This window comes from Macaca mulatta, chromosome 9, assembly GCF_049350105.2.
Source record: "Macaca mulatta isolate MMU2019108-1 chromosome 9, T2T-MMU8v2.0, whole genome shotgun sequence".
NCBI lineage: Eukaryota > Metazoa > Chordata > Mammalia > Primates > Cercopithecidae > Macaca > Macaca mulatta.
This window is the reverse complement of record NC_133414.1, coordinates 52,392,361-52,409,688: the sequence shown is the minus strand read 5'-3', so window position 1 is coordinate 52,409,688 and position 17,328 is coordinate 52,392,361. Positions and strand designations below refer to the sequence as shown.

Sequence of the window (17,328 nt, the reverse complement as noted above, 5' to 3'; positions counted from 1 at the left end):
AAATCAATGTTTAAAAAAAAAAAAGAAAAAGAAAGAAAGAAAGAAAATCAATGCAATATACTTCATTAATAAAACAAGTAAAAAAAAGGACATGATCATCGCAGCTGATGCAGGAAAGGCAGTTGACAAAATCCAGCCCCCTTTCAGGATAAATACATTCAGAAAACACAAAACAGAATAGAACTTCTTCAACATGACAAAGGGCATTTATGGAAAATTCACACCGGCGCGGTGGCTCACGCCTGTAATCCCAGCACTTTGGGAGGTTGAGGCGGGCGGATCACTTGAGGTCAGGAGATCGAGACCATCCTGGCTAACATGGTGAAACCCCGTCTCTACTAAAAACATAAAAAATTAGCTGGGCGTGGTGGCAGGCACCTGTAGTCCCAGCTACTCGGGAGGCTGAGGCAGGAGAAAGGTGTGAACCTGGGAGACGGAGCTTGCAGTGAGTTGAGATCGCGCCACTGCATTCCAGCCTGGGCAAAAGAGCGAGACTCCGTCTCAAAAAAAAAAAAAACGAAAATTCACAGCTTTACATCATATTCACTGATGAAAGAAAGCTTTCCTCTTAACATCAGGAAGACAAAAATACCCACTTCTGCCAGTGCTATTTAACACTGCAGTAGATGTTCCAGCCAAGCAAGAAAAAGAAAGGCATCCATTGCAAAGGAAGATGTAAAACTATGTCTACTCACAGGTGATATAATCCTAAAGATAGATTATAAAGAATCTACAAGAAAGATACTATAGCTAATGAATGAATTCTGCAAAGTTGCAGGATACATCAACACACAAAAATCAGTTGTGTTGCTACACACCTGCAAAGAACAATCTGAAAAGAAAATTAAGAAAACAATTCTATCTATAGCATCATCTAAAATAAAATGCTATCTAGAAATAAAGTTAACCAAGAAGGTGCAAGACTTGTACACTGAAAACTACAAAATACTGATGAAAAATATTAAAGAAGGCATAAATAAAGGAAACAGTATCTCATGCTCATAGTTTGAGAGATGTCATATTGTTAAAAGGACAATACCATCCAAAATGATTTACAGATTTAACACAATCCCTATCAAAATTCCATCAGCATTTTTACCAAAATAAAAAGCTGATTCTTAAAGTCACATGGAATTATAAGGGCCCTGAATAGCCAAAACGATTTTTAGAAACAAGAACAAAGTCAGAGGGCTCAAAATGTCCAATTTCACAACTTATTAGAAAGCTACAGTAATCCAAACAGTGTGGTCATGGCATAGGTATAGACATACAAACAGAATACAAGTGAGAGCCCAAAAATACACTACCTATGGCCAACTGATTTTTGACAAGGGTGTCAATTCTATTCACTGGGAGAAAGAAAAGCCTTTTCTTTCAGTTGATGCAGGCCAAATATTGTCACGCTACTGACATGAAATATTCACAACAGTCATACTCACAGAGACAAAACACATTAGAGGTTGCCACAGACTGGTGGGAAGGGGGAATGAGTAGTTACTGCTTAACGGCAATAGAGTTTCTGTTTGAAGTAATGAAAATGTTTTCGAAATTGTGGTAATGGCTATACAACATTGTGAGTGCAATGCCACTGGACTGTACACTTAAAAACTGTTAAAACGGCAAATGTCATGTTATATATATTCTACCACACATAAAACAAGATATTGTCAAAATGCTTCGACATCTTTTGCTGAATACCTGACTGAATTTCTTTTGCATTTTTGTCAACAGTCTGTCAAATGTCTTAGCTTCGGCTGCTGTAACAAAATACCATAGACTGTGTGGCTCAAACAACAGAAGTTTATTTCCTCACGGTTCCGAATGCTGGAAGTCTGAGATCAGGGTGCCAGCATGGCCAGGGCCTGGTGAGGGCCTCTTCCCAGCTTGCAGACAGCCATGGTGAGGGCCTCTTCCCAGCTTGCAGACGGCCACTGCATGTTCACATTGCCTTTCCTCTGTGCACATAGAGAGTGAGCAAGCTCTCACTTCCTCTTCCTGTAAGGCACTAACCTCATCGTGAGGGCCCCACCCTCATAACCTAATCTAACCCTAATTACCTCCCAAGGGCTCCACATCTCCAAACACCACCACACTGGGGGTGAGGGCTCCAACTACATGAACATATAGTCTATAACAGCATAATCAGTGTTGAGGTTTTCTATTCCATTGTTCTATGTGTATGTTCTACTAATGTGTATATTCTACCAACATCCTGTCCTCTTATTATAGCTATTAATATATACATACAGTAGTCATTCCTTATCCAAGGGGGATACATTCCAAGACACCCAGTGGAAGCCTGAAACCTCACATAGTATTGAGCCCTATAAATACTATGTTTTTTCCTAAATATACAAACCTATGATAAAGTTTAATTTATAAATTAGGGACAGGGAAAGATTAACAACATCATAAAATAGAAAAGTTACAACAATATGCTAGCATCACTATTGCATTTTAGGGCCATTATTAAGTAAAATAAGGGTTACTTGAACACATATCATGAGAGTAAATAATCAAGACAGTTATTAAGTAATTAACTCATGGGTAGCATATACAGCCTGGGTATGCTGGACACAGGGTTGACTCATGTCCTGGGACAGGACAGTGCAAAATTTCATCATGCTACTCACAACAGTGTGCAATTTAAAACTTAGGAATTACTTATTTCTGAAGTTTCCTATTTAATATTTTTGAACCAGAGTTGACCTCAGGTAACTGAAACTGCAGAAAGCAAAACCACAGAAAAGGGGAGATTAATGTAATAAGCCTTAACACTGGATACAGTAATTCCTCCTACTATTCTTTTTCTCAAAACTTCTGAGAAAAATTTTCTCAAAATTGTTTAATATATATATGTAGTTCCTTTGACTGTTTATGCAAATTTTGGAATGAGCTTAAAGCTGAGAAAAACCTTACTGGAATCTTGACAGGAATGCCATTAAACCTACAGATCTGGCTGGGTGCGGTGGCTCACGTCTGTAATCCCAGCACTTTGGGAGGCCGAGGCGGGCGGATCATGAGGTCAGGAGATCGAGACCATCCTGGCTAACACTGTGAAACCCTGTCTCTACTAAAAATACAAAAAATTAGCCAGGCGTGGTGGCAGACGCCTGTAGTCGCAGCTACTGGGACTGCAAGAGAATGGCATTAACCCAGGAGGTGGAATTTGCAGTGAGCCAAGATCACGCCACTGAGTGAGTCTCACAGAGTGAGACTCTATCTCAAAAAAACAAGCAAATAAACAAACAAAAAAACCTACAGATCAATTTGGAGAGAACTAGCATACTTACTGAGTTTTCCAATCTATCAAGAGACCATGCGTCTTCATTTATTTCAGTAGTCTTTTATTTCTTTCATCAGCATTTTTTAATTTTCAGCACAGAAGTCCTATACATATTTCGTTCAATTTATACCAAAGTATTTAATTTTCTATGGAATAAGTGGTATTATGTTTTTAATTTAAATTTGCATATGTTGTTAGTGGAGAGAAATTGATTATATGTGTTCATCTTGGACACTGAAACTTTTTGGAAATCATTCATTCATTCTAGAAGGTCTTCATTTTCTTTTCTTTGTTTTTGAGACAGAGTTTCGCTCTTGTTGCCCAGGCTGGCACGCAATGGCGTGATCTCGGCTCATCGCAACCTCTGCCTCCCAGGTTCAAGCGATTCTCCTGCCTCCCGAGTAGCTGGGATTACTGCTATGCGCCACCACACCCAGCTAATTTTGTATTTTTAGTAGAGATGGGGTTTCTCCATATTGGTCAGGCTGCTCTTGAACTCCCAACCCCAGGTGATCTACCCACCTCAGCCTCACAAAGTGCTGGGATTATAGGCATGAGCCATGGCGCCTGGCCTGAGGTTTTTATTTTCTAAGATTCCTTGTAATATTCTACATATACAATCATGTCATATGTAAATATAAAGTTTTATTTCTTCTCTATGCATATGTTTTCTATCTCATTTTCTTGCCTCATTGTGCTTGATAGAAGTTACAATACTGCAATGAATAAGATTGGCAAGAGCAAACATCCTTGCCTCGTTTCCAGTTTTACAGGGAAAGCACTTACCAGCAAATACATTTGCTATAGATATTTTGTGCATGTTCATTTATCAAACTGAGGAAGATCTTCTTAATGTCTTGTATGGAGAGTTTTTACCATGGATGGATATTCCATTTTGTCAAATGTTTTCTCTACATTAACTAAGGCTATATAATTTTTCTTCTTTAGCCTATGGTGGGTTAATTACATTGATTGATTTCTGAATGTTGAACCAGTCTTGCTTACATAACTCAAGTAAATCCCACTTGGTTATGGTGTATACTTTTTACATGGCTGTTTTCTGTTTGCTAGTATTTTGTTAAAGATTTTCGCTAGTAAATTTATGGGAGGTATAGGTCTGTAGTTTTATTATTTTTGTACTGTCTGTATGGTTTTGACATCAAAATAATTTTTTAAATGTGTTAAGAAATGTTCCCTCTTGCCTGGGCGCAGTGGCTCACGCTTGTAATCCCAGCACTTTGGGAGGCCGAGGTGGGTGGACCACGAGGTCAGGAGTTCGGGACCAGCCTGGCCAATATGGTGAAACCTCGTCTTTACTAAAAGTACAAAAATTAGCCGAGTGTGGTGGCATGCGCCTATAGTCCCAGCTACTAGGGAAGCTGAAGCAGGAGAATCACTTGAACCTGGAAGGCAGAGATTGCAGTGAGCCGAGATTGCACCACTGCACTCCAGCCTGGGTGACAGAGCAAGACCCTGTCTCAATAAATAAATAAATAAATAAATAATAAAATAAAATAATGTTCCCGCTTCTATTTTCTGAGGACATTGTGTAAAATCATCATTAATTCTTGTGTAAATGTTTGCTAGAATTCTCTAGTGAGGACTGCAGCTCTCTTGTACTCGGAAACTGGTTTTTTGGAGGTTTTTATTTAAAATTTAAATTATTTTATTCAAAGTATGTCAACCTTTATGAATATCTATGCGTCATTCAAATTACCTGTATCACCCTGATTTGAGTTGTAATAGTCTGTGATTTCTGAAGAACTGATACATTTCTTCCATGTTGTCATTTTGTTTTGTTTTGCTTTGCTTTTTTGAGACAGAGTTTTGCTCTACTGCCCAGGCTAGAGTGCAATGGCGCAATCTCAGCTCACTGCAACCTCCCACTCCCTGGGTTCAAGCTATTCTCCTGCCTCCACCTCCTGAGTAGATGGGATTACAGGCATGCGTCACCACGCCAGGCTAATTTTTGTATTTGTAGTAGAGACAGAGTTTCACCATGTTGTCCAGGGTGGTCGCCAACTCTTGACCTCAGGTGATCCACCCGCCTTGACCTTCCAAAGTGCTGGGATAACAGGCATGAGCCACCACACCTGGCCTATGTTGTCATATTTATGAGCATAAAGTTGTTGACAAGATTTCCTTATTATACTATTAAATGGATGGTGGAGTGATATTCCCTGTTTCATTCCAGATATTGATGATTTGTCATCTCATTTTATATTTTTAATCAATATTGCTAGACGTTTATCAATTTTATTGATTTTTTTCCAAAGAACCCTCTGTTTCATTAGTTTTCTCTACTTTTTCCTATTTTCAATTTTACTGATTTCTGCTTCCAGTATTATTTTCTTCCCTCCACTTAACAGTGGTTTTATTTTGCTCTTTGCTAGTTTCTTAAGGTAGAAAGTCAATTATGGGTTTGCGACCTATTATCCTCTTTAGAGTTAGCATTTAGTGCTACACATTTCTCTACCAGCACTGCTTTAGCTACCTCCCACATATATTGATACGGTATGGTCTCATTTTCATTAAGTCTATGCACTTCTACTATTGAATTTGAGGCCTCTTCTTCACTCTAGACTTTATTTAGAAGTCTGAGGTTTAATTTCTAAATGATTAGATATTTACCTATTGTCATTCTATTACTGATTTGTAGTTTGGTTTCATTATGGCCAGAAAACATACATACTCAGAATGATTTCAATTATTTTAAATCTGTCAAGGCTTATTTATGGCCCAGGATATGATCTATCTTTCTGAATATTCCATGGACACTTCAGGAAAAAATTGTATTTTGCTGTTGTTGGGCACTATTCTTTTTCTTTTCTTTTTTTTTTTTTTTTTTTGAGACAGAGTCTCACTCTGCTGTAACCCAAGCTAGAGTGTAGTAGCACAATCTTGGCTCACTGGAATCTTCGCCTCCCGGTTCAAGCGATTCTCCTGCCTCAGCTTCCTAAGTAGCTGGAACTACAGGCATGCGCCACCATGTCTGGCTAATTTTGGTATTTTTAGGAGAGACAGGATTTCACCATGTTATCCAGGCTACTCTTGAACTCCTGACCTCAAGCAATCTGCCCACCTCAGCTTCCCAAAGTGTTGGAATTACAGGCGTGGGCCACCGCACCCAGTCTTGTTGAGCACTGTTCTACAGTGTTGCTTCAGTCCTGTTGGCTGATGTTGCTGTCCTGTTCTTCTATATCTGCCAGTAATCATGGCTGGTAATTCTACCAACTGTTAAGAGTGAAGTGATGAATTTTCCAACTACAGTTAAAAATGTGCTTTTCTCTTTTCAGCTCAATCAGTTTTGTTTTATGTACTTTGAGGTTTGCTAGAGACACATTTAGGATCACTGCATTTTTGTTGAATTGATCCTTTTGTCATTACATAATGTTCTTTTTGTCTAATAATTTTCTTTGCTCTGGAGTCTACTGTATTTGATATTAATAGTGACACTCTTTGTTTTGATTAATGTTTGTACAGTTTATCTTTTTATATACTTTATCAACCTATGTTGTTCACTATGTTATGAGTTTCCTAAGAAAACATGTTTTTAGGATGGGTGGAGGAAGATGGTAGAATAGAAAACGCCACCGATCATACCCACTCCCCTGCAGGAAGACTAAGATTGGCAACTATACACAAAAGAAGCAGTTTCACGGGAACTAAAAGTCAGGTGAGCACTTACAGACCATGGTTTTCACTTCATGTGGCTGAAAGAGAACAGTTTGGAAGTTCCTAAAAAAACTATAAATAGAGCTATCAAATGATCCAGCAATCCCACTCCTAGGTATATACCCAAAAGAAAAGAAACCAGTACATTAATGAGACATCTCTGCTCCCATGTTTACTGCAGCACTATTCACAAGAGCTAAGATTTGGAATCAACCCAAGTGTACATTCACAGATAAACCGATAAAGAAAATGTGGTACATATACACAATGGAGTACCATTCAGCCATAAAAAATGAGAGCTCCTGTCATATGCAACAACCTAGACGGAAATGGAGGCACAGAATATTAAATTTTGAATGTTATCACTTATTTGTGAAAGCTAAAAATTAAAACAACTGAACTCATGGAGATGAGGTAGAAAGTGAAAGGACGGTTACCAGAGGCTGGGAAAGATAATGGGGTAGGGTAGGGGGAAGGTGAGGATAGTTAAAGGGTACAAAAAAATAGTTAGAAAGAATGAATAAGACCTAGTATTTGCTAGCACAACAGGGTGACTATAGTCAAAAATAATTTCATTGTACATTTTAAAGTGACTAAAAGAGTATATAACTGGATTGTTTATAACACAAAAGATAAACACTTGTGGGAATAGATACCCAGTTTACCCTAATGTGATTATTAGACATTGCGTGCCTGTATCAAAACATCTCCTGTACCCCAAAAACATATACACCTACTATGTACTCACAAAAATTAAAAATTTTAGAATCATGCTTTATGTTTTTTCTATTCTGCCAATATATATTTTAATTAGTGTACTTTTTACATTTAAGGTAAATATTGCTCTGTTAGGCTGCTATTTGTTTTGTTTTCTATAAATATTTTTTATGGAATATAAATATTCCTAAATTTTAGATTCCATCTTGGTTTATTTACAGTGTTTCTAAGTGTACCACATTTTATAGTTTTCTCAGTAGTTGTTCCAGGTATAAAAATGTACGTATGTAACTTACCACACTCCGTCAGGCATTTTACCACTTCAAGTGAAATGTACCAAGTTTCATTCCACTTAGGCCCCTTTACCCTCCCCACTTTTAAAATATAATTGTGTTAAGTGTTTCCCCTACATACAGAGCATTTTGCTCCAACCATCGAAAATGATTCTAGAAACTCATGAGAAAAATATATTTATCCCCATTTCTGCCAACCTCCAATCTTCTTTCTTTCCTGAATTCCAAGCCTTCTTTTGTTATTTCCTTTCTATTTAGAGAACTTTTAGCCAATTTTTAAAGGTAGGTTTGTTAGCAACATTTTCTCTTAGCTTCCCTGTCTAATAATGCCTTTAGTTCCCCTTTATTCATGAATATAGTTTCAAAAGATACAGAATTTTTATTTGATAGTGCTTCTCTTTCAGTTCTTGAGAAAATATACTACTTCCTTCCAGCTACCACAGTTTCAGAAGAGAAATCCACAGTCATTCCCTGTAGGGAATGTGTTGCTTCTCCCTGGCTACCTTGAATATTTTTTTTGTCTTCAGTTTTCAAAGATTTAATTACAGTGGGAGTTTGCCATGGACTTAACTTATTTGATGTTACTTCAGACTTGGGAAAGTGTAGTTTTATAACTTTTGCTAAATTTGAGAAGGTCCAGCCATTACTTCTTCAAATACTTTAAACACCTCTTTCCCTTCTTTCTGATGTTACAAATGTCAGTTCTTTTGTTATTGCCCCATTTTCCAAATACCAAGAGAATCAAACCTCATCCCATTCCCTCCTGCCTTCTGGCTTTGTCTAAGCTACCATAAGGAAAACTACCATAGGCCTTTAATGAGCTCTCTATGCCCTATGCCCCGCCCAACATTTTCTCTACACAGGTGAGAAACATCTTATAGAAATATAAATCAGATGTTGCTCATCTGCTGAAAATCTACCACTAAATTAAAAATAAAATTAACTGAGTAAGGCTTATGATAGGCTCACCTTTGGACTCTAGCTGCCTCCCTCAACTCACCTCCTGCCCTTCTTCCAATCAACTCCTCCTTTCAGTCACTGTGACTTTTTGGTTATTCCTGAAAACCACCAAGCACATTCCTGTCCAAGGCTAGAAGCTGCAACTACTCCTGCTGAAAAGGGACAGAATCCTCATGGCTCACACAGTCATTTCATTCAAGTTTCTGCTCTAATGTTGACCTCATTAAGGTTTCCCCCGACTGTTCCTGAAAGTACTACATTCAGCCAATCTAACTTGCTTTAATTTCTGTCATAGTCTTCAAAACCACAGAACACTTAATACACATAAACATGTAAGTATATATACTTAGAGACATAATTTTATATATATATATATATTTACTTACTTATTTTTGAGACAGAGTCTCGCTCTGTCACCCAGGCTGGAGTGCAGTGGTGCAATCTCAGCTCACTGCAACCTCTGCCTCCTGGGTTCAAGTGATTCTCCTGCCTTGGCCTCCCAAGTAGCTGGGATTACAGGCACCTGCCACCATGCCCAGGTAATTTTGTATTTTTAGTACAGATGGGGTTTCATTATGTTGGTCAGGCTGTTCTCGAACTCCTGACCTCAAGTGATCTGCCCACCTCGACCTGTGCTGGGATTACAGGTATGAGCTACCACGCCCGGCCCAGCCTAATTTTTTTCATTATCCTCAGCACACAGCAAGTACTCAAAACTTATTTGCTGAGCTTAAAAATGAGTGTATAAAAAAATTATGACGACAGAATAAACACAAAACAATGGAGGTTAAGATGGGACACTGAAAGTGCTTTGAGAAAAATAACCAACAATAATAAAGTTAAGGTGGGCAAAGACTGAACTATTGGCAGTTGTAAGAATGGTAAACATTCAAAAAATGATTCAAAAAATGATTCAAGAAGAAGAAATTTTTTGTGAGTCGTATCTGGAGGTTTGATTTAGGTATCAGTATTCTCCATCACTTTCAGAGGTTAGGACCCCTATGGAGATGTTCTTGAAAAACGTTCCAAAGTTGCCAATCCCTGAACTAACTACTGGGAAACAACAAATCCCCTGATGTCAATCTGTGTAGTACATATTAAACTCACCTGGAAAGCTCTGGCTTGGGAATTCTTCCTCCAGTCTCCATGGCTCTTCTCCTTGTTCTAGCCTGAAGATCACCTCTGGTTTGTGAACACAATACCCTGTTGACAGGAAATAATTTAGGATTTGGACAAAGCAGTCTAGACCTCAGGCCTTTGAAGCAGGAAGAAGCTTCTGGGGCTGCTTCAAGTTGCCAGTGGAACATTTTCACTGGAGAGGTGAACACAAGTATCTTCCGGTGCTCAGAGGTGATCAATCAACACTGACTCCTGAAGCCTAACCTTAAATATCATTAAACTATACAGACTGCCCATATGTTTCATAATCAAAAGAATAAACAAATGCTATTTAGAATGATACAGTGAACCGACCTTACCCACTGAGACAAGGTTGCTGTAGTTCTCCAGCATCACATCTCTATACAGAGCCCTCTGACTAAGATCCAGGTGCTGCCACTCCTCCTGGCTGAAGCCCACAGTCACATCTTCAAATGATACTGATCCCTGGAACTTCTGTTCTACCTGAAATGTTCAGAATTAGGTGGCATGAAAAAAGAAGTATGGGCTAATCCTTACCATGATTATTATTCAGAGTATTTGTTTTGCTTTATACTTTTAGGGAAAAAAGATCATAACAGAAATATTCTGCCATTAATGCATTAAGATATTAATTCATGCAAAAAAAAAATCAAGTTCCTACAATGTACCTGAAACTATCATCACTGCTAGAAATACTAAGATTAATAAAAATCTTCCTGTGTTCAAAGAACACACAGAGTGGTAAGAAAATATATGTGGTAATACGTTATAAGTACTAAGGTGAAAGTACAAACCCAATAGACTAATGTTAGGAGCAAAGTTAGCTCTGCTTTGAGCTTCACTGAGGAAGTACAACTGTTGGTTGAATTATGAAGAACACTCTGTTATGTTCTTTATAAGCGTGGGGCGATGACACAAGCAAAAGTGAGGGCCTGCAACACACTGCAGACTTCAACAAAAGGGCAGACAGCACAGGAGATGGCCTGGTGCTGTCTTGAGAAGAAAAGCCAAGCAAATGGGTTATAGAGTAATTTTAGACCAATGGTCTCCAAAGTATTTGATCATTTACCATTTTCAAGAATATTACTGTGAACTACAGATTTGTATTTACAAATCACAGAAATAAATTGTCAGTACATTTATTATGAATTCTAATTTAATTTTCATTTGGATTTAAAAATGTAGAAAAAGAGCCTGACGTTTTCTTCATCACAATACATATTCTGGGTTCTAATCCTTTAATTCAGAGATAATAATAAGGATGTGTAGAAAATGGAAAGATTTTGGAACTACTATACTTGAAACATCTGTAAGGTACATAGGAGAAGATATCCAATTGGACTGTTCTGGATATCCTCTAGGGCGCATCTTTTAGGGATCACTGCTGTGAAAAAGGGAGAGCCAAAGACGAGATGTGAGCATATACTGAAATTACGTGACCAGGTTTTGTTTACAGAACCAATTCTATTGAGAATGGCAAAGAACAAAACAACATTTACATAAACTACTGTAGAAGAAACCAGGTTGCAAATAGGGCACAGATAATAGGAGACAGAGAGCAACAAAATGTAGTCACCAATTCATTAAGAAAAAAAAATGTTTCCTCTGCCTATCCCCATGAACAGCTGCCCAGATACAAGAGCCACAATGTAAACCAGGAAAGTTAGGGCAAAATAGGTTGGACACAGTATTCTAGCAAGAAATGTCCTAAATATATTAAATTTGACACATAGGTTGGGTGCAGTGGCTCATGCCTGTAATCTCAGCACTTTGGGAGGCCAAGGCAGGTAGATCACCTGAGGTCAAGAGTTCGAGACCAGCCTGACCAAAATAGCGAAACTCCATCTCTACTAAAAATACAAAAAATTAGTCAGGTATGGTGGCCGGCACCTGTAATCCCAGCTACTCAGGAGGCTGAGACAGGAGAATCCCTTTAACCTGGGAGGCAGACATTGCAGTGAGCCGAGGTCGACACCATTGCACTCCAGCCTGGGTAACAAAAGCAAAACTCCATCTCAAAAAAAAAAAAAAAAAAAGAAGCATAATATGAAGATCAAAGATCAAGAATGAAATAAGGACTACAGAGACATTTATAATATAGTGGGTGTTCAAAGCCATCAAGAGAAAATCAGAAGGTTGTCAGAAAACTGGGGAAAAAAAATAATCAAGAATGGAATTGGAGGCCAGGCACGGTGGCTCGCATCTGTAATCCTAGTACTTTGGGAGGTCAAGAGAGGCGGCTCACTTGAGGTCAGGAGTTCAAGACCAGCCTGGCCAACATGGCGAAACCCCACCTCTACTAAAAGTACAAAAAAATTAGCCAGGCGTGGTTGCGGGTGCTTGTAATCCCAGTTCCTTGGGAGGCTAAGGCAGGAGAATCACTTGAACCCGGGAGGTGGAAGTTGCAGTGAGTTGAGATCACACCACTGCACTCCAGCCTGGGAAACTCTGTCTCAAAAAAAAAAGGTAAGTAGTTCTTCCCAAATTTATATATAGGTTCAATTCAACCCCAAAGAAAGGCTCAGCAAGTTATTTTATGAATACTAACAACATTTGTATGGAAATGCAAGAAACTAGGACGAGCCAGGATCTTGCTGAAGAAAAAAATGTGTTAAACCCACTAGTAGATGCTAAGATATTTCACCAAGTGTGGTACTGGCACAACCAACCAACAGAACACAGTCCAAAAAACACACAGACATATATATACACACAATTGACAACAAATATCACAATGTAAAACAGTGGGGAAAGGACGGTGTTTTCAAAAATAATTCTACATTAATTGTATGAAAAAAAGGAATCTGACATCTACCTCATACAAAAGTAGACACTCATTCCAATGAAAGAGACGTAAATATGAATGCCAAAACAATAAATATTTTAAAAGATAACAAAAGAGATTATCTTCATGACCTCGAAGTAGGAAAAGTCATCTAAAATAGTACACAACACCAACAAATAAACTTAATAAACTAATCTAGGGATTGGTAAACTTTTTCTGTAAAAAGTCAGACATTAAATATTTCACCAGGCACAGTGGCTCACACCTGTAATCCCTTGGGAGGCCAAGGCAGGCAGATCACTTGAGGCCAGGAGTCCAAGACCAGCCTGGCCAAGTGAAACCCCATCTCTATTAAAATACAAAATTAGCTGGGTGTGATGGCACGTGCCTGTAATTTCAGCTACTTGGGAGACTTAGTCAGGAGAATTCCTTGAGCCCTGAACGCAGAGGCTGCAGTGAGCCAAGATCACACCACTGCACTCTAGCCTGGGTGACTGAGTGAAACTCTCTCCAAAAAAAAAAAGAAAAAATGAGATATTAAACTTGGGGCTTTGCAGGCCAAAAGGTTCCTGTCACAACTAGTCAACTCTGTCACTGAAGCCACAGATTAAATGTAAATGAGTGAATGAGCAGAGAGGTGTCAGGATTGTGAAGGGGACAAGATGGCAGCTTCAGGAGTGCTGGCAATGTTCGTTTTGACCTATGTATTCATTACTTGCACCATGGATTTGTAATAATTCATTAAGTTCCATATTTAAAATTTAGGGGGTTTTCTATCTATCTGCTACACATGTAGAAATAAGATTCATTAAAAATTAAAATACGTAATCCCAGCACTTTGAGAGGACGAGGCAGGTGGATCATGTGGTCAGGAGACTGAGACCAGCCTGGCCAACATGGTGAAACCCTGTGTCTACTAAAAATACAAAAATTAGCTGGGCGTGGTGGCGTGTGCCTGTAATCTCAGCTACTCGGGAGGCTGAGGCAGGAAAATCGCTTGAACTAGGGAATCGGAGGTTACAGTGAGCCGAGATCACACCACTGTGCTACAACCTGGTGACAGAGCGAGACTCTGTATCAAAAAATAAATAAATAAATATATACATTTTAATTTATTGGCCCTGCACACTGGCTCACGCCTGTAATCTCAGCACTTTGAGAGGCCAAGGAGGGCAGATCACGAGGTCGAGATATCAAGACCATCCTGGCCAACATGGTGAAACCCCATCTCTACTAAAAATACAAAAATTAGCCAGGTGTGGTGGCACATGCCTGTAGTCCCAGTTACTCGGGAAGTTGAGGCAAGAGAATCGCTTGTAGCCGGGAGGTAGAAGTTTCAGTGAGCCAAGATCACGCCACTGTACTCCAGCCAGGCGACAGAGCAAGACTCCTTCTCAAAAAATAAATAAATAAATAAATAAATAAATAAATAAATAAATAAATAAAATACATGTTAACTTAATTGATCAAACACTACATACAAAAGAAAATCGGAACCTGTGTAAAGTAAAAATGGAAAAAGCAGTTTGACTGAATAGGTTGTACTCATTTCAGGGCTATCACTGGAAGGTTATTCACTGTGGGTCTCTATGCATCTGCCAGGAAGTCTTTGTGTCTTCAGAAGAGTCAGTCTGTCTGTATCCAGTGTCTTCCTTTCTGCCACGGTTGTTGGAGACATAAGAACGTATGAAGCTCAACTTACTGACTCTAACTTGGCCCTGCTATTGATCTGTTATTTTCTGTTCAATTTTTATCTATTACTAATTTCTCATCTTAACACATTGGCTCTTGGCCCAGCACGGTGGCTCACGCTTGTAATCCCAGCACTTTGGGAGGCCTAGGATTGACTGAGCTCAGGAGTTCACGACCAGCCTGGGCAACATGGTAAAACCCGTCTCTAATAAAATGTAAAAAATTAGCCAGGCGTGGCGGCGTGCGCCTGTAGTTTCAGCTACTCAGGAGGCTGAGGCAGGAGAATTGCTTGAACCCGGGAGGCAGAGGTTGCAAAGGTAGCAGTGAACCGAGATGGTGACACTGCACTCCAGCCTGGGTGACAGAGCGAGACTCTGTCTCACAAAAAAAAACAACAAAAACCAACAACAACAACAAAAAACCCTATTGACTCTTACAAATTTCACAAAGTCCACTGCAAAATAAAGTAGGGAATTAATAAACAACTTACCTTGTTCATTTTGTTCTGTTCTTGGAAAGATGGAGACAACTCTGAAGATACAGCTGAGTCAGAAAAAGAGGAATGGGGTCATGAAAGATTAGGCCCGCCTGGCAACTCCCAGATTCTTCTGCCCCAAGAAGCCATACACACCCACTAGGTAAAATGCTCCCCCTGGGAAAATATCAATGTCCTCTGACACTTCAGAATAGGCGGTAGAAATAGTGAAAGACCACCCTAATATAACTCCAACATAATCATGTGGCTCTTGGGCACAAGATTTTTCACCTGGTGAAAGTAAATATTTACTTCCTTAAGGATTTCAATCTGCCTCGGTGTTCACAAAAAAATGCAAAATGATAATATTGGCCAAACAAGTTAATACATTTAATGAAGGAACATTAACACTAAAACCATTGTAAAAAATAGGACTAAGCTATCGATTTTCCAGTAATATTACTTAACCTCTGGTGAGTGACTCCACAGAAAGCCACAAGCGGCAGTGCTTCAAGGAAAAAATCAGTTTTAATTTCTTCATCTAACTTTGTTATTTCTCAAAAGGATGTTTTAAACTTGCTTTGACATGTGGAAAAGTAGACAATACTGGCTCAGGGGTCAGGAGATGTGACTTTCAGTCTTCCCTACTAACAAACTGTGATCCTGAACAAGTCATTAACCCTGACAAACAAACAAAAAAAAATTTTTCTTCTAACAAATGAAGCAAAATTAGGAAATTCTCTTTTTTTCTTTTTTTTTCTTTTTTTTGAGATGGAGTTTCGCTCTTGTTGCCCAGTCTGGAGTGCAATGGTGCGATATCGATCTCGGCTACCTGCAACCTCCGCTTCCCGGGTTCAAGCAATTCTCCGCCTCAGTAGCTGGGATTATAGGCATGCGCCATCATGTATGGCTACTTTTCCTATTTTTCTAGTAGAGAGGGGATTTCGCCACGTTGGTCAGGTTGGTCTCGAATTCCTGCCTTCAGGTGATCCACCCGCCTCGGCCTCCCAAAGTGCTGGGATTACAGGAGACAGCCACCCAGCCAGGCCAAAATTATGTAATTCTTTAAGATCCTTCCTGAGTGCAAGATCAAGTCAGGACAGAGGAACAGCAAATACCAAGATGCAGTGATGGACATGACCGGAGGGCAGTTTGGGACTTAGGATGAATGCAGAACTGGGAAGGGAGTTCGTAGGTCGGGGGGTGGTGGTGCGACTGCACCCGCCCTTCCCCACCCAGGTACCGCGCCGCCCTAGCACACGCGCACACGCTAGACCAGACAACTGCCCCTCCCGCAGGGCTCAGCGCGCGGATCGCGCAAGCGCACATGCCCTCCTCCGGACCCCAGCAAACGGGGCAACACACGCCGCGAAGCCCGCTCCGTACAGAGGCTGCGCCTTTGACGAACCGGCCTAGCGTCCTGGCAGACGTGCTGCAGCCCCGCCCTCCCCGGCTTCCCCTGTGAGGTCCCCGGTACTCTTGGCCACCACCTGGCACTGGTCCCCTGCCGCCCGCCCCCGGAGTCGCGCGAGGTACTCTCTCCGTCCCTGCCCAACCCGCCTAGGCTTACCCCGCTTCCTCATCCGGTTGCATTAGCCATAGAAGAGCGCACAGACCCTTGAAATCCCGGGACCGCCTCCCACGCAAAACCTGAGACAAACAAAAGGAAAGACGGAAACGCAAAATCGCAGAAGAGGTAGCCGGCGGCCCAAGCATGCGCAGAGCCCACGCGCAAAGCCTGGCGCTGTAGGCGCCCAACCTGGAAACTAACTTTCCCGTGAGGCAGCGCGAGCAGGCCTTCGGGATTGGCGGAGAGGTGCCCCCGTTAGGCAGTGAGCGGATGCGGTCTGAATTGGTGCGGGAGCTACCCGCAGCCCTGGCTCTCCTGGGGCGCCCCAAAGGGATGCACTGAAGGGAGGTCTGTGGGCAGTGAGTGTGCAGTTTAGACACAGACGCGTCAAGGAAGGGACAGGTGCGTGTCAGTTTCACGTTAAATGTTAGGAAGTAGATCTCGATTCAGTTTAAAAGACTGACACTATCGGCGATTCTTTGGGGGGAGCGGAGGAAAGGGGGAGGTGCCTCGGAAAGCTACTTCATCAAAATCGTTAAAGCAATAAACGGGAATTGTAGCTCAGTGAGAAAATAGACATAATCTAGAAGAAGAAAATAAATGTCACGTATGATTTCCTCTGTGACATTAAAATTGCTTGACTATATGGAAATACATTTAGTCTCTCTGTACCTTTCTTAGGAAGACAAAATTCCTAAAAGAACATCAACAAATTTTTGTATTTTTTCTTTGATC

At 40.3% G+C, this 17,328-nt stretch overlaps 1 protein-coding gene across 1 annotated transcript in view; it reads right to left on the bottom strand.

Annotated features, from left to right (window-relative positions):
- The window catches only part of LOC699759 (uncharacterized), a 45,694-nt gene extending 28,951 nt beyond the window's left edge, over positions 1 to 16,743 (bottom strand). The window contains 4 exon segments of the mRNA XM_077946259.1: positions 10,039 to 10,134; positions 10,410 to 10,554; positions 15,039 to 15,091; positions 16,594 to 16,743. Of these exon segments, the coding sequence (XP_077802385.1) occupies positions 10,039 to 10,134; positions 10,410 to 10,554; positions 15,039 to 15,091; positions 16,594 to 16,606 (307 nt within the window). The 5' untranslated portion in view covers positions 16,607 to 16,743.
- Positions 16,744 to 17,328: the final 585 nt, after the last annotated feature.